Source organism: Phascolarctos cinereus, unplaced genomic scaffold (genome assembly GCF_003287225.1).
Source record: "Phascolarctos cinereus isolate Bilbo 61053 unplaced genomic scaffold, phaCin_HiC Scaffold_2;HRSCAF=192, whole genome shotgun sequence".
Taxonomy (NCBI): domain Eukaryota; kingdom Metazoa; phylum Chordata; class Mammalia; order Diprotodontia; family Phascolarctidae; genus Phascolarctos; species Phascolarctos cinereus.
The window spans coordinates 261,337,072-261,359,329 of NW_027555625.1; the positions used below are offsets into that span (position 1 = coordinate 261,337,072).

Genomic DNA, 22,258 nt, shown 5'->3' on the forward strand with positions numbered 1-22,258 from the left:
TGATTTTTTTTCCATCTACAAGATGAGGACATTTCCTATCTTCTCCATATATCACGGGGATGTGAAAAGGGTGAATGAAATGATCGCTGGATCAGAGGGATTTAGAGAGTTCGTATAGTCTAACCCATTTGTTTGACAAATGGTGAGGCCAAGGTCCAAATTTGGGAAATGACTGCTCGCAGTTCATATAGCTGGTTAATGGTAGAGTGAGGACTGGAACCCGAAATCCAACTGACTCAGTTTTCAGCTCATGTTACAGTTTTGAGGCTATCAGAAGAGGCACATTATGTAGATATAAGGCAGCCTTAAGAAAGAACAGGTCTTTGGGGTTTGTTAGAAGCATAGAATAGCTCAGTCAGTCAAAAAGCACTTATTAAGTACCTACCATGTGTGCCAGCTTCCATGGATTTGGGTGGGTGAAATAATTTCCTCCAAAACATAAGTGCACGCATGATAGATGCCTGAAGTAACCTGTGAGGTGGGTGCTAATTCACCAAGTGAAGTGTTCTTGGATGTTTCTGCTTTTGTAGCTACAAAAGACAGCTCATACTGCTTTTCCCTCTTGTCTTTGCTACCAGAGCCCTTTAAAAACAGTGACAACCAAACCACTCTGTCATAGGGTGGTTACCCTCAAAACCCTGAGTTAACCTGGCAGGACATGGGTTCTTACACTAGCATAAAAGGTTTTCTTGTGGCTTTTGCAAGCCTCTGCCTCACATGCTTTTAAGAGGTAAGACTTTCATAGGAAAATGAGATAAAATGAGTTTGAAGGATCAGATTATTAGATATATTCAACACTCTTGCTTGCATCTGACTGTGGAGGTGGGAAAAGGGTTCTGGATTTGGAATCCTAGGTTGGAATCCCACATCTCCCACTTGATAGCTGTTAAATGACATTAGACATTAGAATGAGGGAGGTTGGACTAGCTGTCCTTTCAGGTTCCTTTCAGCTATAAAACCATGATCTTCTGATCCCTCAGTCCCAATTCTGTTGACTTGATGCCTGGTATAGAAAGAAATATTACTAGATGGCTTAGCATCCATCCTGCCTTGCCCTTGAAACCTATAGTCTTTAGACATGGATGCATGTATGCAGGTAGTCCTTTAAATTCTGTGGCCCTTGAGGTCAGAATTGAAGAGCTTTGGAAAAGTTGGGGTGGTTTAATTTTACAATTCCCTTTTGCATTTATTTAGGACAAAAAAGATTGACACGTCAGCTAATCCTAACTTTGTCACTCAACACATGTATTTAATCTTTAAAGTGTTTGTTCCTAAGCCACAAAAATGAGGAGGATGGTCAGGTTTTGACAAGAACCTGTGAATTCCAAGGATGCCATGAACATTCGCAAATGATGTTAGAAGTATCATAGTAACCTTTGTCATGACCATCCTTGCCCAGGTGGACAGTTACAGTTGGACACTAGAAAAATTACCGAATTAGCTTTAGGAAGTGGTTGATCTCTCTCTCTCCCCCCCCACCCCCAGCCCTCCTTTACACCCTTTTGTTATATGAATTTTCCTGGGCATTTGTTTTTGCACTGACTTCAAATAGGTTATTGCACTATTTGTTATTTGCATTATTCGTTATTGCACTGACTTCAGTGGGGTAATAAGTGAGTATTGGGTTTAGGCCAAAGCAAAATGTCATTTACTGTAACTTAGCCTAGGGATTTGAGTTGCTCTGGAAGCAAGGATAAGAAAGTATTGGAAAGCAAATTTACTTTTCCATTTTAATTGGTTTTTCAGAGGTTTAGATCTTTAGTTATGATGTAAGATAATGGACTGGCACTCCTTCTCCACCCCCCCAACCAATGAAACCAAATGAAATGATCCCTAAGCCATATTTGTTAACTATGACCTCAAAATCATAAAGGCTGAAAGAAGAAAATCTTTTCTTTTTTGTGTGTTTTGATGATTTAAAAAAATATTTGGGATAATCACATTTTGAAAACATAAATTTATAAAATAAGGGGGAAAAATGATAATAATCCATAAAGTCTGGGTTTGAGTTGAAGCTCTAAGGGACTTTTTGTCTGGCATGTGAAATCCATGAAAGTGATACAGGAAAAGTGCTGCTCTGAGACTTTTGCAAGCATCAGCTGTAAGGGGGCATATTTTCAAAGTGGCACCTGAAATCATAGGTGCATTTTTCATAACCAGACTATGGCACAAGTCCAGAATTTTTGCCCATATTTGAGCAATACATAAATGTTCAACTCAACACATAATCCAGTAATTTCTGCTTCACTTGCCTTTTGAATCATATAATCCTAGATTTGGAAGGGATCTTAGAGATCATTTTGGCAAATTCCCTTACCTAGCTCAGCAGTCTAATCTAGTGTCCATGACAAGTGGTCATCCAGCCTCTCCTTAAATACTTCTAGTGACTGGGAGCATGAAAGCAGCCTGTTCCATTGTTAGACAGCTCTAGCAGTGTCAGGAAGTTCTCCCTTGTATTGATCCAAAATATGCTTGCTTATAATTCCTAGCAGGTTCTAGTTCTGCCCTGAGAAGCCACAAAAATAAACCTAATCTCTTTCCTACATGACAACACTTTAGTCATTTAAAGATAGCATCATGCTCTACATAAGTCTGTCTAGCTCTCTACAAGTTTTGTTGTACATGAACTTTTGTCTTATAGTCTACTCTAGATTATCTTGTATTCAATCTGCTTTATGGATTATTAGTAGCATGTTTTAAATCCCAGTCCAGGGTATCTCCTTATTGTTGTATTTCCCCCCCATCATTGGGTGCAGACTCACTTTACTGGTCATCTAATCCAAATGTAAAGTCATTTTTGCTAAAGATTGATTGTTTTAACAAAATAAGCATTTTTGGGAATTTTTTTGGGTTTTTTTTGAGGAGGGGGGAAATGATCTATACTAACTGCCATTCCTCTAGTACAGAGAATCAAGAGCTGATGACTGTATTGACAGGTTGTTTTTGAAGTCTTAAAAAAATCTGTCTTTAGCCAATCAAAAAGGTTCAATTTTTCTGTGAGTAGTATAGAAATCAGTGTCATTTGGAGTCTGTCTGTTCCTGTCAGTATCCCTCGCTGACTGCATGGACTCCCTAAAAGTTGACAAGTAAGATGGATTTCCAAAAAAACAAACCCTGTTTGCCTATTGACCTCATAACAGCCAGAGGTTTGTTGTTGCTGTGGGCAAAATCACAATTTAGAGAGCTGAACACTTTGGCTAAGGAAGGGATTCCAGTTAGTAGCATGCTAGGAGTGCTTCTGCAGCTCTTTGCAATACTTGACCCTGGCTATTTCCTTCATTCCACCTTCAGATTTAGGAATTTTGGGGCAGTTAGGTGGCTCAGTGGATAGAGCACCAGCTCTGGAGTCAGGAGGACCTGAGTTCAAATGTGACCTCAGACACATGACACTTACTAGCTATGTGGCCCTGGTCAAGTCACTTAACCCCATTGCCTAGGCAAAAGAAAAACAAAAACAAAACAAACAGATTCAGGAATTTTTCCTAAATCTGGACTTCCCAACCCTGCTCTTAATTTCCCAGGACTCAGATCTCCATTTCCTCTTCTTTTTTTTTTTTGGTGGAGGGGAGGGAGGTGAGTATATTTACAGTGTCTAATAGGAGCTGTGCTACAACACCTACTTTGGCAATAGGTGCTGCCATCTAACACATGATATAATGACATTTTCTTAAGTCTGAGGATTCCAATTCTGTAAAATGAATTAGTGCTTTATTAATCCTTCTGCAAAACTAGTTGATTCAAAGAAAGATGTTATATCTCTTAATTTGTTTGCTATTTCAAGCTAAAACAGATTTATCACATCATTCTGTCAACTGAAAAAAATAATTTTGTGATACACAAATTCTTCTGTGAAAGTATGGAGGCATTTTTGCCTTTATGAGTTCTCCCTCAGGATCACAGCAGACCATGTCAAGGTAGCATCTCTGGCATGTTTCATATTTGTAAGTCTATAATCTTAGCAAAGTGAACTTAGGAAGAATTCATTTCTTGCTATTTTGCTTAGAATAAATCTTTGTTTATTTTGAGACAATCTAGAGAGGATAGCCTACCAGTCTTCCTTTTGAAATACTGAAATATATTGTCTGGGAACAAGAAGTTCAGGCTTAAAATAAAATTCTACTTTTATTTCTTTGGGAAGCCATTTAATGGATTGATCACTGGCCTAGGGGAGGGAGTTAGGGGATGTGGGGTCTAGTCCTGGTTCTTGAATAACTATTTTATTTTATTGATTTTGAACAAGATCTTTAACCTTTCTGAGCCTCAGTTTCTCCATTCTGAACTGAAGATAATATTTAGTCTTTCCTTATGCTGCTGGAATGCGACAAATGTGAACTGATAGATATGTAACTATTTCTGTGTATGTTAACTTGGATACATTATACTTGGATACAGATATGTAGCTAGAGCTATACAGCAATACATACACATCTGGTATTGCAATCTTGGAACACCTCAGAAGAGAGATTATAAAATCAAGACACAATCAGTTAGTTGCACAAATTTACCCTGTTTTGATTATGTGTTTGCAGAAGAAAATGGACAGCCGAGAGTACCAGGATGCACAAGGCTTTGCAGCCGACATACGGTTAATGTTCTCGAATTGCTACAAGTACAATCCTCCGGACCATGAGGTGGTAGCCATGGCCAGGAAACTTCAGGTAAAGCCATCAATAAAGACATTTTTTTCCCTGAAGTATGGAACAAAAGCACCCCTTTCCCCCACTCCCCACCCTCTAGGCTGAGGAAGAATATGTGCATGATACAAAAAGCACCCCTTTCCCCACTCCCCACCCTCTAGGCTGAGGAAAAATATGTGCATGATAGATCTAAACTTTGAGAGACATTTGCTCTGCCTATGCACGGGCCACAGGCTGAATAGTTAAGCAAAGCTGTGCTGCTTCAGAGATGGTAAAGTTCAGGAAAGGCTGAAGAAAAATGTCGCAAGGTTTAGTTTTTGTTAAATATATCAGTAGGTATTTTAAGCAACCTAGCTTTGCCCTGTACCTGATCTTAAGGGAGACGCTAAAAAATTGCTATTTAAGGTAGGGCAGTTGACCTCAGGAAGCTAGGAGACTGTATGACGTGGGAGAAAGTCTTTGCTCACTACAGGGATAAATCTCTGGCTCTTGGAAGGTATATTTACCCTTTCTGACTATCATTAGGCTTATCTATAAAAGACTAATGGTGCTGACCCTACCCATCTCACTGATTTGTGGTGGGGAAGGTGCTTTGTAAACTTTAAAGTGCTATTTAAATGTGTTGTTACTTTGATTTATGGAAAATTTCTTCAATGGCATCCAAGACCAAAATGGCAGCACCAGTATTTTAAGTGACACCTTATTAAAGCATACCTTGGTAAGTTTTACAGGAATTTGAATCTTTTGGGGTGGAAGTAGGGGAAAACATTTTCAGTTTTTCCTCCCTTGCCCTCTGAAGTGGTCTGTACAGTACTAGAATTTCTGCTCTTTAGGACCTTCTGCTAAGCCCCAAATGGAAACCAACTGAGATATTGGCAAGAGTCAACCAGACCTTTGGGAAATGAGATGCTATATTTCAGGTACCGCCTCTTTATGGACAGAGGAAATTAAAAGACATTGTTAGGCAAAGGACAATGTGATGCCTGGAGTACTTCCCATGTTTTCCCTAAATTTGGCCATAGCTTTCATACGTTAGATACCAACCTTTTATGTGCTTCATTAGGTGGGAAAATTGGCAGCACAGATAACACTATTACTTAAGACCTGGCACTACACAGAAAAACATAGCCAACACTACCCTTTTTTCGTAACTATACTCTCTCATTGGTGGATTTTCAGTCCTAAGCACTTCATTAATGCAGTAGTGTTTGGCTTTAAGGAAAGGAAACACATCTTTGATAATTTATCATTATTATATATCAGGTAGGGTCAGGAAAGGACTGATGTGCTGGGTGCATGGAAAGCTTTCAGCCAATAATCGTGGGTCAGTTGATTGATTCTAAAGGAAGAGAGACACTAATTTGGTTGTATGACTCTTGTAGACCAAATGACATTGCGTGGTGGAAAGGTAGTTGAAATAATCAGGTCAAGTTTTTAATTCTATGAAAAGTGCTCATTAGTAATAGGCCCAAAGAAGCAAATTAGTTGTGATTAGTAATGAATATAATTAGTTGTTACAATGGCTGGTTATAAAAATTGAGTGATAGAGATCAGATTCCAGTGTTTAGCAAAGGAAATGTCTTCAGTGAGATTTAAGGGATAGGAATAGCAATTGTGTTTTTTTTTAAATTTATTTAAAAATGACTAGATATCTGCAGAAGTCCCAAAGCCAGTAACCAAGTTAAAGATGAGGACTGGTAGTGATAAGTGTTTGTATTTCAAATATAGATTTTCTCATCCTATAGCTGTCTCATTGAATTTTCTTTCATCATTATTTTCTCCTCAAATAGCCCCTAGGGATCTCAGTGCTGCCCTAAAGGCATAGGCTGTAAACACTTTTTCCACCTGGAAGGAGGAAAGCAGAAATTGGAATATGATTAAAATATCTGAAATCATGAAGGACATGGAAAGGGAATGAACACACACTTGTTCACCAAGCCCTGTATTGTGGAATCCCTTTCAAACTAAAAGGACAAAGCGGTAGGACAGGCAGAAGTACATCCTCTTTGATACATCAGGCTGATGAGAAACTGTATGGCTCTTTACTCAAATATAGAGAATGATCAAGCAGAAAAATGTAAATTAGTTTGAGAAGGCTTCAGTTGCTTTCATGGATGACCAATTTTTGTAGCAGGTTGTTAAGGGCAGATGGTTTGTAAGTTCACTGAGTCTGGGGAGCATATCTAATTTCACAAGGCTCTGGTCCTTAAAAGGGCTAAGTATTCGCTAAAGTCATGAATAAATGGTTTTAGCACCCCATAACGTAGGGGTGGGGAACTTGGGACCTGGAGGCCACATGTGGCCCTCTAGGTCCTCAAGTGTGGCCCTTTGACTGAATCCAAACTTCACAGAACAAATCCTTTTAATTAAGGGGATTAGGGCCTAGGTTAGGGCCTAACCCTTGAGGTGACTTCATTTAAGGCAACTCGAATTCCCTGTAACCGTCCTTTGATGTCCCTCTCAGAGACAGGATCCTGAGCTAGAGGGACCTTGGTTCTGACACAGAGAACACTTGTTGATTTTAAAAGATATCAAGATAAGTTATCTAGCTAACCACAGTGAGGAGGCCATCAGGTTGAGTTGTTCAGTGCAATGGAGAGATGGTTCTGAGAAAGCTGAACAGGAGTGACAAGAACACCAGCTCCAAAGTAGGCTCATGGTAGGGCTTTAGTACCTTTTGAAACAATCTTTTTGCTAATCCTGCAGGACGTGTTTGAGATGAGGTTTGCAAAAATGCCTGATGAACCTGTGGAGGCCCCCCCTCCAGTACCCCCAGCTGCACCTGTTGTCAGTAAAAGCACGGAGAGCAGCCATAGCAGTGAGGAGAGTTCGTCTGACTCGGACAGCTCAGATTCTGAAGAAGAACGAGCCACTAGACTGGCAGAACTCCAGGAACAGGTAGGATGCATGGGACTTAAAAAGCTCAGTGAAGGGAATGTGTGCCTATGTGTGTAGGACAGGAGATGTTCAACCTACAATTGGAAATAAGTATTAAAAAAAAACCCATAGTATACTCATTTGGCAACTTGACAGAATAGAAGTCCTTTGAGAAAAGGGACATTTTTATTTTTTGGCTTCCTATCTCTAGCACACCTAGCACTGTGCCTGGCACACACTTAATGCATTTGTATGGATTGATATCTTATAGAGTGTCTGGACATTTCCCTTATTTGGTATGGAACCTTTTCTAGGAAAACAAAAGCATCCCACTAAGATGATCTGATTGCAAAGTTTGCTGAATAATTTACAGTCTTACATGGACATAACTAACTCATGTGGGAAGGGGACAAGAAAACATGCAAATCTAGGAGTCCACTTCACTGACGCTCGCTGGATCCCAGGCTTTATCTCCCTCAGGGAAATATCTGGAGAGGATGTATTTTCAGAGATTGTTTAGAGAAATGTAGTCTGCATATCTTACCTAGTTGAAAGCATGGTATAGTAAATAGAATGGAATTCAAATCAGGAAGACTTGGGTTCAAAATCCACCTTCAACACTTATTAGTCATGTGGCTGTAAGCAAATTACTTAATCTCTATAAGCCTTACTTTCTTCATCTGTAAAAAGGGAACAATAATACCCATAATACCTACCTTACAGGATTGTTGTGGGGTGCGTATGAGACAATGTATACAAAATGATTTGCAAACGGTAAACTGCTATGTAATGTCACTTGTGGGGCACTAGGTGGCGCAGTGGATCGAGTGCCTGGTCTGGAGTCAGGAAGAGTCTCCTTCCTGAGTTCAAATCTGGCCTCAGACACTTACTAGCTGTGTGACTCTGGGCAAGTCATTTAACTCTGTTTGCCTCAGTTTCTTCATCTGTAAAATGAGCTAGAGAAGGAAAGGGCAAACCACTCCAATATCTTTGCCAAGAAAACCTCAAATGGGGTAATGAAGAGTTCGACATAACTGAAATGACTAAACAACAGTGTCCATTATTGTTTGGTTTTATTATAAAATAATTGACAAAAAATGACTAAATACTAAATAACTTGCTGGTATTAGTTTTCCACCAGCATTTTTTCCTCTGATAGTTAACAATATTAGTTCAGAAGAACCATGCAGATTCTAACCAGTCATTTCCAGTCCAGTCAGCTCTGCCAGTGGTCCTCAGACATCTGCCAGTTTGATCAATTAGATTAGCAAGTACAAAGTTCTCCGCGCTTATTTTTGATGACTAGAGAGAAGGGTTTGGTTTAGGAGAGCAAAATACTGCCCTAAAGGCTTTTCTCCAGTTTATCTTTGAGGCCTGTCTCAAAATCATATAAGTTCTCTTAAAAGATGAAACAGTACAGTTTGATTCAGTGAAATATCATTTATTAAGCACCAGCTCTATGCAAAGCACTGTTGCTAGATACTGGATATGCAAAGACATAAATGAAACAGTCTCTACCCTCACAGAACTTAAAGTCTACTGAGGGTACATAATGCAGAGATAAAAATGAAAAGTGGTTTGGGGGGAGGGGATCAGACCTTGTGTAGGAGGTGGAATTTAGAGATTGCAATGGATAGAAATGAAGAGGGGAATATTCTGGGCATGGGGGACCACTTGTGTTGTTTCTTCCACTCCCCCCACAAACTGAATTAGTGAAACTCATATATTCTCCACCATTAGTCCAGCCTAGAGAGCTTCTCATTGTTAACCAGGGGCTATTCTCTAGGCTGTGCTAATAAACCCACTGTGGTTTCTCTACTGGCAGGGTGTGAATCAATAACCACAAGTTACATCTTTGAAATATGTTTGGGAGGTGGGGAAACCCTAGTAATTGTTATCAGTAGCAGTCATGACATGGGTCACCATAGGGGATGGGTCTAAAGAGTGCTTAATCAGCAGCTGCAGAGGCATGCATGCCCACCCTTCTACAAACCACATTCAGAAGGGGCACGGGAAGCTGACTCAAGGCCTTGGTTATATTTAGTCACTTACATTTCTGACCAGTGATAGATGGTTTGCAGTTTTTTCCTTATAACCTGGCAAGTTGGCCTTGTAGGATAACTTTCCTCACTGTGCTTTTGTAAACCATTCAGTGTTATGTGAATGTGAGTTATTAGTTCGATTATCTTAAGCAATTATTAGACATGCTTGTCTCCTATTTTATGGGCTATTTAAAGTCAAGGACAGCTAGGTGGTGCAGAGGATAGGGCACCAGGCCTGGAGACAGGAAGACTCATTTTCCTGAGTTCATGTCTGGCCTTAGATACTTACTAGCTGTGTGACCCTGGGCAAGTCATTTAACCCTTTTGCTTCAGTTTCTTCATCTGTAAAATGAACTGGAGAAAGAAATAGCAAACCACTCCAGTATCTTTGCCAAGAAAACCCCAAGTGGGGAGTCACAAAGAGTCAGATACAACTGAAAAATGACTGAGCATACATACATTTAAAGCAGATTGTAGAGAGGTCATTGCTTTCAGTTATGACCAAAAGGGATATGGGTTATGCCTCAGGCAGACCTTCCATGATGGGGAGGAGGGCATTAGATGGATAGGTTCCTAAAACCAGCATTTGAACCAGCTCCCCCATGCTGATGTGTAAGGCTAAGGGAGAGTCTTAACTCTCTAGGATGGTTTAAATGCAGATCTGCCTAAGGCAGGGGAATCACAATAGTCATAAAAGAGACTCATTTATTTGGTACTTTAAGGTTTATAAAACATTTTCCTCGCCATAACTCATGGTTAGTTAACTGCTACAGTCTTATCATCCTCTTTTTACAGCTGAGGAAACTGAGGTTCCAAAAGGTAAAACTATTTATTCTGTAGGTGACACAAATAAAGAGCAGGGCACCAGGATTTGAACCTAGGTCTCCTGGCCCCTAAATCTCACAGTCTTTCCATTACCTCATTCTGAATGAAGGGCCTTTGAAAGGGGTTTCTAGCCCAGGAATTCTCAGAAGTTATAATCCAAGTTCTCGTTAATTTCTTCTTCCCCATAGACTTTTGCTAGGAGTTCTCCTCTCAATGCCTTCTCCTCCCTGCTCTCATTTCTCCTGGGTATTGTCTTTCAGCTGAAGGCAGTGCATGAGCAGCTAGCTGCTCTGTCACAGGCTCCCGTGAATAAACCAAAGAAAAAAAAAGAGAAAAAAGAGAAAGAGAAGAAAAAGAAGGACAAAGAGAAAGAGAAGGAGAAAGAGAAGCACAAAGTGAAGGCCGAGGAGGAGAAAAAAACAAAGGTGGCTCAGCCGACCAAACAAACCCAGCAGAAGAAAGCACCAGCTAAAAAGGCCAACAGTACAACGACAGCAAGCAGGTACGCTCCAGGAGGGTCGCGTTCTCAGATACGGGGCTGGAGTCTGGGCCCATGGCATTTATCTCTACCCAGGCCATCTTGAAGGCCCCAGCCTTTGGAGCTTGAAGAAGCTGCTGAACTTCCTTGTGACTGCTTGTCCAGAAACAGTTCTCTTTAGAATCAGCTGAGCGAGCATTTATTGAGTGCCTACTGTGTATAAAAAGTCATGTTAAGAACTGGGAATAGAGAGACAAAACAGTTGCTACTCTTGAGCTTATCTTCTAATGAAGATGGTGGGATCTAATTTCTAAACAGATAAGTAAATACTAGATAATTGGAGGAGAGAGAGAGAATGCCAGCAACTAGAGGGAGTCGGGAAAGTCTTCCCCTGTGAGTCGGCAGCTGAGTTGAGCCTTGAAGGAAACAGAGGATTGTGAGAGGCAGAGGTGAAGAGGAGGCAGTGCATTCTAGGCAAGATTTAGGGGTCCAGGACAGGAGGCTGCAGGTGGAAGTTAATGACCAGCTTCGTCCAGTTTAATTCTAACACGGTGTGTGTGAGCGAGAATGATGTTTTCGAGCAGGGATATGACAGGGTCAGATGTATGCTTTCGGAAGATTATTTTGGAAGCTATGTGGAGGGTAGGGGAGGCACAGGGAGAGAATGGAAGAGCGATGGATCAAAGAGGTCTAGTTGAGATGGTGAGACCCTGAACTACAGTGGTTGTCATACGGGTGGAGAAAAGGGAGTGGATGTGAGTTTGTGGAGGAAGAATCAACAGACTTAGCAACCAATTGGCTATGGGGAATGAGGGAAAGAAGAGTCAAAGACAACCGCAAGGTTTTGAATCGCGGTGATCAGGAGGACGGTGCAGCCTTGACAGAGACAGGGGAGGTTTGAAAGAGGAGGACTTTTGGGAAGGCAGATGATGAGAGTTCCCTTTTTGGATGTATTGAGTTTCAGATGCCCTTGGGCTAGGCTGAAATGGCTAGGAGGCAGTTGGAGAACCAGGCCTGAAGTTAAGGTGTGAGGTGATTGCTGGATGTATAGATTTGGAAGTTATCCAAATAGAAATGATGAATGAACACAAGGGCAGAGATGAGGCTGCCAAAGAAGAGAATATAGAGAAGGAATAGGAGAGGGCCTGGGGTAGATGCTTGGGGGTAAGCTGTGCCAGTCTAGCAGGATCCGTCAAAGACAACTGGGAAATGGACAAGAGAATGAACCGAGAGAGAGCCTGTGTCAAGGAGGCCAAGGGAAGAGAGGGGTCAGTCCAAAGTATCAGAAGCTAAAAACCAGTGAAGGAGGAAGAAGATGAATAAACCTGTCGAATCATTTGACACAGCAGTTTCAGTTGAGTGGTAGCCAGATTACAAGGAGTAGAGAAGTTAGTGGGTGGTAAGGAAGCAGAGGCAGCAAATGTAGATGATTTTCTAGGAAGTTAATAATGAAAATGGGGAGAGATATAGAATGATAGGTTGAGGGGATAACAGGATGAAATGAAAGGGCCTTTCATTATGGAGGTGATGAACACATAAGCAGCAGAGAAGATTGAAAGATTGAGATTGGGGGGGTAGAGAAAGGGAGAGAGAGATGAAGAGAGGGAGAGAGGGGAAAGGGATGAGTTCAATGAAACAGTTCAATGAAACAGATGGAGGGAGGTGGTCTTGGCAAAGAGAAAGATCACTTCTTCCTCTGAGACTGAAGCAGAGGAGGAGAGGATGGGTGATGAAGTTGGATTTTGAGGTATAGAGTAAATGAGGCAGGGGAGCTCATGATGCTGGCCTTGTAGGAAATGAAGTTCATCTGATTAGAGAGATGGCAGTGAGGGGGTTGGGGACTTGAGTGGAGGTTTCCAAACATTCTTTCTGGAGGATGCTGTAGAAAATAAGTTAGAAAAGAATGAATGGGTGTGGTGAAAGCCCAGAGTAATATGACCAGAGAAATACTATGAATTTGTATTGGACCCAGTTGGCATAGTTGAATACTTTCCTCAAACAACATTCAGCAATTCAAGAGTAGTTGCAGGGAAAGTGGGTGGTGGGGTGACTCTCAGGGTTGACGATTAGCAGGGCTTGAATGGTAGTAGTCCAAGGGATCAGAGGATTCAAAGATGGATGATAGTACACAGTTGAACTGGCTAACTGGTCAAGACAATGAAGGGAGGAAAAAGAGATCTGGAAAGAGAAGAAGTATGATGGACTGGAAGAAGAGAGGGGGCCTGAGGGACTGGAGATTGGGGTGAGGAGAGATTGAGCTTTAGAGAAGGGAAAACAATTGCCCAGCATCACACAAGCTAATAAGTGGCAGAGCCAGATTGAAAATGGGAGCTTGGTTGTTTCCAAATCTAGTGTATTTTCCATTGTACAAAAGATGCCTCCCTATGACCTATTTATTGACACAGCTCTGATCATGAGGACTGCTAACCTATAGGAACTAACAGAGACCTAGGTAGTTTAGAGGTTTCAGGGGGATGTGGTTTTTTGTTTGTTTATTTTATTGTCTTGGGCTCCTTTCTAGAGTTGGGTCAAGGATTAGGGTAACGAAGGAAGGGCAGTTGTCCTTTCTTTTGATCCAAGCAACATTACAGCGTGGTGCATTTTTACCCAAGTGGCTGGGTCTTATAAATATCTCTGTGTAAAGAGGCAGCATAGTGTGATGGATGAAAAGCTATCCTTGAAACTAGGAAGCCCCGAGTTCAAGACCTTTCTTTGGCATAAACTGGTCATATTACTCTGGGTGAGTCACTTAACCTCTGAGTACTCTGAAGCTGCTTTTTTAAAATGATAAATTACAGAGAAGGCACCAGCTAGGAAACTAGAGAAAGTTTCTTCACATGGGAATTTCATATCCTAGAGAAATCACTGGTGTAAACCTTCTCCCTGTGAAATAATTATAAATACTTATACAGACACATGTATATACACACATGGTATGTGTGTTTATATATGTAAATGTGTGTATATATGTATGTACGTGTATATACATATATACATATGATATATGCATGGATGCACACCCACGCATGCGCGCACGCATGCACATACACACACACATGTATATAGTGTGTATATCCCCATGTAGAAAACCCATTCTCTTCCTGGCCATCTGCCCCCAAGGCTAATGATCCTGTTGGTCTCAGCCATTCTTCCAAACCAAACTTTTAGGTTTCTTGGTTCCTTCTTCTTACAGTGCTGGAGATCTCCCTGTAGCCACACAGAGGACTCTGCCATGTAGTACAGGCACTTATTGGCGGTGGGGTTTAGCAGGAAGAGTATTTGATTTCACAGTCACAGGACTGCTACTTACTTGGGCTCACACTACTCCCTTGCCCTCTCTCCTTTCTGAGCCTCATCAATAAAATGAAGGGATTGGCACCAAGGATCTCCTAAAGGCTCTTTCAGCTCCAGTGCTTTGACCCATGATCGATTATGCTTGTTTGTTCCCCTCTGTCCACTGACACATACTTTCAGAGCAGGCAGAGCCATCAGTTCAGTGAGGTGGGCTGAAAGAGGAGTCAGGAGGGTGGGAGTGTAGATGAAGGCAGAGAGCTGCTGTCACTTTCCAGTTTCTTGTCACACCAGGATACCATTTACCCATATGACTAAGACCTTCTGACTTATAGTACAGAAGAGTTTGATCCTTAATGATGAGCAAGCTGCATTTAAACCAAATCCTTATTCCCTTTGGGAAGTCTTCTCAAAGCAGAAATTTTGATGCCTCCTGTGACATTTTAGTATGACTGTGTTGTACATATTTCTCTCTCACATAGTCCTTGGTTTCATCTTTTGGGGATTATTCCAAGCATCTGATAAGAGACCACTGTGGTTGGGCAGCAACCAGATGTGTTCTAGGACCAAGAGAAGTAGATTGAATAATAGGATTTAAGGTTAGAAGAGACCCCTGAGATGTAGTCTGACTCCCCAGGTTAGAGAACTAAAACTCAGAGAGGGAGCATCATCCAGTCCAAGTGCCTGCCCTGTACTATGTGCTGTGCTAAGAGCCGAGGACACAAAGAAAGGCGAAACAGTAACAAGCATTCAGGGGCTCGCAGTCTAATGGAAGAGGCAATATGCAAACAGCTCTGTACAAACAAGGTGTAGACAGGAGACACTAGAGACAGTCAACAGAGAGAAGGCACCAGCACTGAGGGGGATTGGGGAAAATTGCACAGCAAAGATTCTAACTTGAGGATTTTGATTCCAAAGCCCATTGCACCACCCTGTCAACCATTAATAGGAGGTTATGCACCAGCCAGAGGTGTACTCCGTCAGCATCTGGGGAAAGGCAGACCGGACTCATGATGAGGCATCAGAAAGACATGGCAAAGATTAAGGCACATCTAATTAACAGCAGGGATGGAAAGGTTAGAGAAGCCTTTCAAAGACACCAACAATCAGAACACTGTGAAGGTGAGCTTGATACTCAGACAAGGCTTAGTCCTGGCCACAGGCTGATCTGTTCTTATAGATTTTGTGTGGGGTAGAACTAGTACCCGGGCTCATATCTGGCTGGAAGGTGTTATAAGGTACATCACGTTAAGATAGGTGCTGATGATTCCTGACTAGTGGACTTTGTACATTCTCAGGGTAAAATGATAAGACAAGTAACTCTGGGAGCACTGGATCCTAACCATGCGAATCTGTGTGTCCTTTCTACCTCCAGGCAACCTAAGAAAGGTGGAAAGCAGGCATCTGCCTCTTACGACTCAGATGAAGAGGAAGAGGGTTTGCCGATGACCTATGATGAAAAGCGGCAGCTCAGCCTAGACATCAACCGGCTGCCCGGGGAGAAACTGGGCCGGGTGGTCCATATCATTCAGTCCCGGGAGCCTTCCCTCAGGGACTCCAATCCTGATGAGATAGAAATTGATTTTGAAACTCTGAAACCCACCACTTTGCGAGAACTGGAGAGATATGTCAAGTCATGTTTACAGAAAAAACAAAGAAAACCATTTTGTAAGTGACTGATTCCCTACTAATCCTCTTTCCCTCTCTCTTACCCATTGGCCCAGTTACTCCCCATGGCCCTGGGGGGACGGACCTTACTCTGTTTCAAGAGAAAATGAGCAAGTGGTTATGTGCCCTGTTCCTCCCACAATGTACCCTAGCCCTGACTAGAAATCTCATCTCCTTCACTTTATTCTTTCTCTTTGCTTTCTCATTTATACCCCCAGCCCCAGGGTGCTGGCAGGAACCATTCCTGGCGGGCCATTGGGTTTAATATAGAATGTTAGTCAAGTGTTTCTGAGCCCCATACTGCCCATGAAAGCCTGTCTAGCTATTGGAGTTGAGAGGAGTTTCAGCCCCTACCAGGTTACTCTGCTGCCAGCCAGCCGGTAAGCCAGTGCTTTTGAATAAAAATTAGGAGCCTAAGCCATACTTTTGGGTGCCAGAACTCAGACCTTTCTTGACATGTGTCAAGAAGCAGGGCTGCTGTTTAGGTGGGTAGCTCCTCTGTGACCTTAGCAGGTGAAGATTCCCTCCCTTTTCCCTCATTTAGGACTTAAAGTTTGTCTGCCTACATCTGGGCACCTTGAAGAATCCTTACACTGTACCTCCCTTCCCAGCTCCATGACTGTTGACCATGCTGGACTTGCAGAAGCAGTGGCACAATCTGGGTTTTGGCTTTTTGTTGTATTGAATATTTCATAACTACTTCCTCGTGGAGGCCAGACCAGTTTTCCGTCTAGTTCAAGATCCTGCTTTTGACTGGGGCCCCAACCAGCTGTTTCAAAGGAAGGTCCCCCATGCTACTCCATGTCGTTCTTCTCCCCTGCTCCCTTTTTCCCTTCCTCTCATGGGAGTCATTGCTTCTTGATCTTGGCTGGTGATCAGTGAATGAACGGTCTGGATCACAAGGACTGATGGAGCCTTAGTGGTCCTGGGGAGTGTGAGTACATATTCAACCCATACTGTGTCTGTCTGCTGAGACAAGAGGTGAAACCCTAGAGAGCCTGGGCTATAGTTCCATTTCAGAGGTGGGGAGAAAAAGCAGCAGGCTGTGCTCTCGTGTGTGTAGGCATAGCTGTGTGTCTTCACAAATAAATTCACACAGGGTATGAAATAACTTAAAGCTTGGGGGCAAATGGAATTTTCTGAACATGTTAGTGGGATAGCTTATTTTTACCAGAGCAGAAAAGCCGAATCACAATTCTGAAACCACAATACAACTATTGACCATTTAACTGCGTGGTAAGTTACTTTTTTAACTATGTGGTTAATTACATGGGTATTTTTTATTTTTTAAGACTCTGGACCCTGATGTTAGAACAAAAGCTACAGAGGAAAGTGAGTTTATCCCAAAGCCCGAACTATTCCTGTGAGTCACTTTAAGGACTCTTTGGTTACCCAAACATCCAGAGAGCCCCATAATGACCATGCAGTAACACAGCAGTGATCAAGTTGCATGGCTCTGGGTCCCGTAAAATGAATACTATCCTTGCCAGGCTTCTGCTTTGCATCGCCCCCTCCAATGGACAAGTCTCAGACATTATATATTCCTTCACAGCTGCAACTGGGAAAAAACAAGCAGCAAAATCTAAAGAAGAGTTAGCTCAGGAAAAGAAGAAAGAGTTAGAAAAGAGACTACAGGATGTGAGTGGGCAGCTAAATAACAACAAGAAACCTGCTAAAAAAGGTACTTGGCATTTTCTTTTCTTCAATGGAGAACTTCATCTCTGCTGGAGAGGACTTTTCTGAGGGAGGGCAGGGTGGAGAGAGTGATGCTTGGTTGGGTCATAGGGGATCAGATGTCAAGGTTCCAACCCTTCCCTCTCCATTGCTCTTCAGACTTTAAACTGGTGATGAGGCAGAGCAGAAAAGGGGGTTTGAAACAAATTGCTAAGGGCTAAGCCTGGATTTCTTATAAGCTGAGTTATATCAGTTGCCCACTCCAGATTACCAAGAAGATTAAATTTGATTCTGTTATGATTTGGTGGTAGTCACAGAACCACTGGTCAGGTATAAAGATCCATTGTGGTGTTTCTTCTTGTCAAATAGTGGGATCTCTAAGAGATTATAAGGTAAGACTTGTGTCATAAAGACACAAGAAAAATGCTCTTATTTTTAAATCCCTAGAGGAGACTCCACGAGCCCCCTGTGGATAACTCCTCACTTAGTGCCAGGGAGTGGTTCTTTTTCTCTAACTCCTGAAGGGTGTGGCTTGTTCCCATACCCTTCTTACCTTCATCTTCTAGGTAAGTGGATGAGCTCCTCAGCCTTCCCTTATTTTCTTTTTTCAACTTTTTAGTGATTTTTTTTTTAGTGATTGGGATCACTAAATAAACCCTCCCCCAACCTAGGTTTTTATATCCTTCAGATTATGGAAAATAGCTTTGGACAGTATCCTAGAAAGAGCCTGACAAGTACTGTTGCATTCCTACCAACTCTGTTCTTGTGTAATTTTTTTTTAAAAGTTCTACTCCTTTTATTTCTCAAAAAAAAAAACTAGATTGCCAGAATGTGGTTTATTGTGCACTGTGTCCCAGTGGTTCTCCCATCTTGCATCCTGTGTACAGGGTGTGTGTGTATGTGTGTGTGTGTGTGTGTGTGTGTGTGTGTGTGTGTGTGTATGTAAACTTGTAAACCATGAAGTCAGTAAATTTGAGAACCCCAACATATAATAATGGTGCTCTGGATCCAAAAGGCACTTGAACAAATGAATGGCTGGCTGGCTGAATGAATGAATGAATGAATTCTAACCCACTGCATATTCCCGTCAGAAAAATCTGGTTCTGCTCCCTCTGGAGGTCCATCCCGTCTTAGCAGCAGCAGCTCCTCAGAATCTGGAAGCAGCAGTTCAAGTGGATCCAGCTCTGACAGCAGTGACTCAGAATAAACTCTGGACTTTTAAAAAGAAAAAATGGACATCGCACACAACAATAACCCTGCAGTGTTCCCTTCTATGGTTAATATACTACTTTTGTTCCATGGTGTGCAGGTTTTCTTTTTTGATTCAGTGTTATAAATGATATCTTCCAATTTTTGCTTTAATAGGTCAAGGATCTTTTTTTGTGTGTGTGTATTAGACTTTATGAAAAAGAAGTTAACTCTGCATAAAGTCTTTTTAATCTTGTCTGAAGCTGATTGCTTGGAGATAGCAAGAACTTCATACTAATGATATATACCCATAGAAAAATCTTCAAGATGTGGTCTAAAAGTTCTTGCAAAAATCCTTTTTCTTACACCCAACCTGGTCTTCAACCCCAGAAGGAATTTTTAAGGAAACTTCTGTAAAACGGTACTGTATCTAAAAGATGTTAGCTTTGGAAATAGTCGTTGTATTTGTTATTAGCACTAGTATTCTTAACCTCAAGTCTACAGTGTGATGAAAATATCCAATGCTATCATCTTTTTTTTTTCCCCCATAAGCACGCTCATGCGGTGGATGATGACAATGTACCTGTTTTGTGAGAACCAGGGCTGGGTTTAATCAAAAGGGAGAGAGCTACAGCTCCAAACCTGAGAATTGAGCGGGTGTGGGGTGGGAGGATGGGTAATGGGGTGTGGATACTGAATTTTTCAATCCTTGTGACTATGGGAGCTCCTAGGAGGGAACACCACTGCTGTGTCATGCAGAGTGCAGGTTTCCAAACACTGAAACTTTTACCTCAACACAGAAAAAAAAAAAGAAAAGAAAAAAAGGAGACTTTTTTTGTAAGGCTCAGCAATTTTCTATGACAGTCCAGCCTAATGCATAACCTGCACTGCTGCAGCGCACTCCATAACCATTCTCCCTGATTTCATGTATATATAAATACTTTATTTATTAACATCATTGGTCGTTTTTAAGAAAAATAACAACAAAGAAACTGCATAAAAATAACAGCAGAAATGCAGACCTTTTTAAATGATTTAAACAAAAGATAAGACTCTGAGACCCTATTTAAATATGTTGGACTTTTAACCTACAGGTGCTACAGTTTCCTGTTGCCTGTGTTGGTGCTCAATCATGTTTATGTACTCTTCTTCTTCTTCTTCTTCATCTTCTTCCTCTTCTCCCTACTACTACTACTACTTTTTTTTTGGGTTCTTTCTGTACAGAGTTTAGAGACTTACAGGTATAGGTAACTTCCAGCTGCAGCACATTTAAAAAAATTTTTTTTTTTGGTTAGTTTGTTTTTCCTCTTTTTTTCTTTTTTTGGTATTTGCCACAGGTCTCTTTGGGGCAGTTTTAAAATAAATCAATTTAGGGAACCCCCAGTTATATAATATAAACTTTGTAATCTGAGAAAAAAAATGTATAGTAAATCGAAGTCTTGATTTTTAACTTTTTATTGTAAAAAATAATAATAATAATAATATACAGAGTTTAACAGAAGGTTATGTTTTGTTTTTGTCTATCCAGCAGGCTGCCACACAGCCTTTAGCACAGGGATGCCCCAATTTGCCCAGGTGAGGGTCAGGTGTTGGCAATGGGCTAAGAATGAAAGGGTCATGCCCAGCTTGTATAAAAGTGGTAGTCCCTGCCCTCCCCTGGCCTTTGGCATGATGATGTGGCCCCCAGAGGCTCCAAGGTCCAGGCTTCTAGCAATGGAGGCAAGAAAGTCCTGCACCGTGGAGACCCAGGCCCACTCCAGTGCTTCTCTGTGTTTGGAGGAGGTTGTCCCTGGACCCCTTCACATGCCTCTTTAGGCCCCACTGTCACTCCCTGCTCCAGTGTTTTCACTTTAGCGCAAAAGTTACTGTATCAAAGCCTAATTTTCACTTAGCTTCATGTAATAAAATCAGTGAATTGAGTATCAGATGGGAACTGATGTATGCCATTCAGTGGTTGGACTATTTTTTCATGGATCTCTAGGTTATATCCACCAGCATTTCAGTGGAATCTTCATATGATATACTAATTTAGTAAGGAAAACTTAAAAAAAATCTCCTCTGACTCTCTCATCTACCCTTAAGTTTTGTCATACTGTGATGAGGAAATGGATGAAGGAATATTGGTTGCTAACTACTGGGTTTTTGGTTTGTTTTGATGATGTTTTTTTAATTAACATGCAAAAGGGAGTACTGAGCCAGTTTACTAAAACTTTTATTCACCTTTATTCTACTAGAAATAATTTTTTAGTTTACCATTTTATAGTTTTGCCCTGATTTTAAAAGATATTTTATAAAAAGATTTAAAATATATATTTGAACTATTACTTTGAGGGAATGAATAGACAACTAAATAAATCTTAAATATGGTGTGATTTGTAACATCTATTAAATACAGAACAAATCACACATTGTAGTGTGAAATATATACTGCAAAAATATCAAGAGATATTGAGAGTAGTGGCTTCTTATGAGCCCTTATTTTGTGGCTATAATCACTAATGAACAAAAAATGAAAAAGTTTCACTTGTGTGAAAAAATGAGATGGGGGAAAAATCTACATAATCCTGAAGATAAGTGAAGGTGAAAAATTTCATAGCATTTCATTATCAATTAGTTTTAAAAGGGTAGGGATCTCTTCTAAGCTAATGAAATTTACTCCTTTATCCAGAAAGAATCTGTTGACTTTGTATTTGCCTCATGGCATAGTCAACACAAAAAATGAAATTTCATGGGGCTATAGTTTTAAAAATTTATGTCTTCGCTGTTTCAAACTGCAAAACTGATTTCACTTTTTTTTTTTCTGGGCGAGGAGAAGAGGGTACCTCCCAACAAACCCAGTATCAGGTTGTGGGTTATTTACCATTTCCTCTGTGGTAAGAAAGACTGCAGTTATCTAATTAGAATCATTCTAGTACTGAAAACTGTAGACCAATTTTAAATTTTCACTTTTGTGGAAAGATTATTTTTAAAAGCAGGATGGGGTCAGGGAGGCACTACAAAAAAAAGCTTTTTAATAAGGGGTCGAAAAAGGACATAAAAGCTATTCTAAAATATAAATAAAACCATAGAGGCTGTGGGGCAGGCCTTATATAGAATTCATAATTTACTTAGAGAAAATTTCTCACACTGGGCAGCATTATCTTGCTTTTAAACTGTAAAGATACATTTTTACAGCATTTACATCTTTTACAATTGTTTGGAGAAAAAAGACACAAAACCAACAATGTAGGATTTGACACGTACAGTTTTAGCGCTATTCTGTGATACTGGCATAACACTTCCAGAAAGTTTTTCTTTTTTATATTTAAAATGTTACTTTTCTGTATGATGTGCATGCAAGTTTACCGTAACTCTTTTCTTAAACTTTTTAGTGCCGTTTCTAGTATATTCCTGTAAATGTCAGTTACTGAAAATGAGTCAATGTAAAGTAGTTTTAGCTTGTTTATTGCAATGCTGGCCTCAACACAACTGAATTTAAAAAAAAAAGGTAGCAAGTACTCTTTGATGTTACTGGTAATCATGGACCCTCCTCCTGGGGCATTTGTTTTGTTTTCATAATAAACAGCAACAAAAAAGTG

General features: G+C 40.9%; 1 protein-coding gene across 10 annotated transcripts in view; it reads left to right on the top strand.

Moving 5' to 3' along the window:
- Positions 1 to 22,258, top strand: part of BRD3 (bromodomain containing 3) — a 54,450-nt gene extending 32,192 nt beyond the window's left edge. For 7 of the 10 annotated variants that reach the window (XM_020981928.2, XM_020981929.2, XM_020981927.1 and 4 more), the window contains 6 exons: positions 4,530 to 4,658; positions 7,344 to 7,535; positions 10,642 to 10,883; positions 15,526 to 15,818; positions 17,371 to 17,499; positions 18,584 to 22,258. In XM_020981928.2, the coding sequence (XP_020837587.1) occupies positions 4,530 to 4,658; positions 7,344 to 7,535; positions 10,642 to 10,883; positions 15,526 to 15,818; positions 17,371 to 17,499; positions 18,584 to 18,699 (1,101 nt within the window). In that variant the 3' untranslated portion in view covers positions 18,700 to 22,258. Of the gene's footprint in view, positions 1 to 4,529; positions 4,659 to 7,343; positions 7,536 to 10,641; positions 10,884 to 15,068; positions 15,268 to 15,525; positions 15,819 to 16,362; positions 16,753 to 17,370; positions 17,500 to 18,583 lie in introns of those variants that run through there. The other 3 variants (XR_002323564.2, XM_020981935.2, XM_078149965.1) reach the window with 3 other exon arrangements.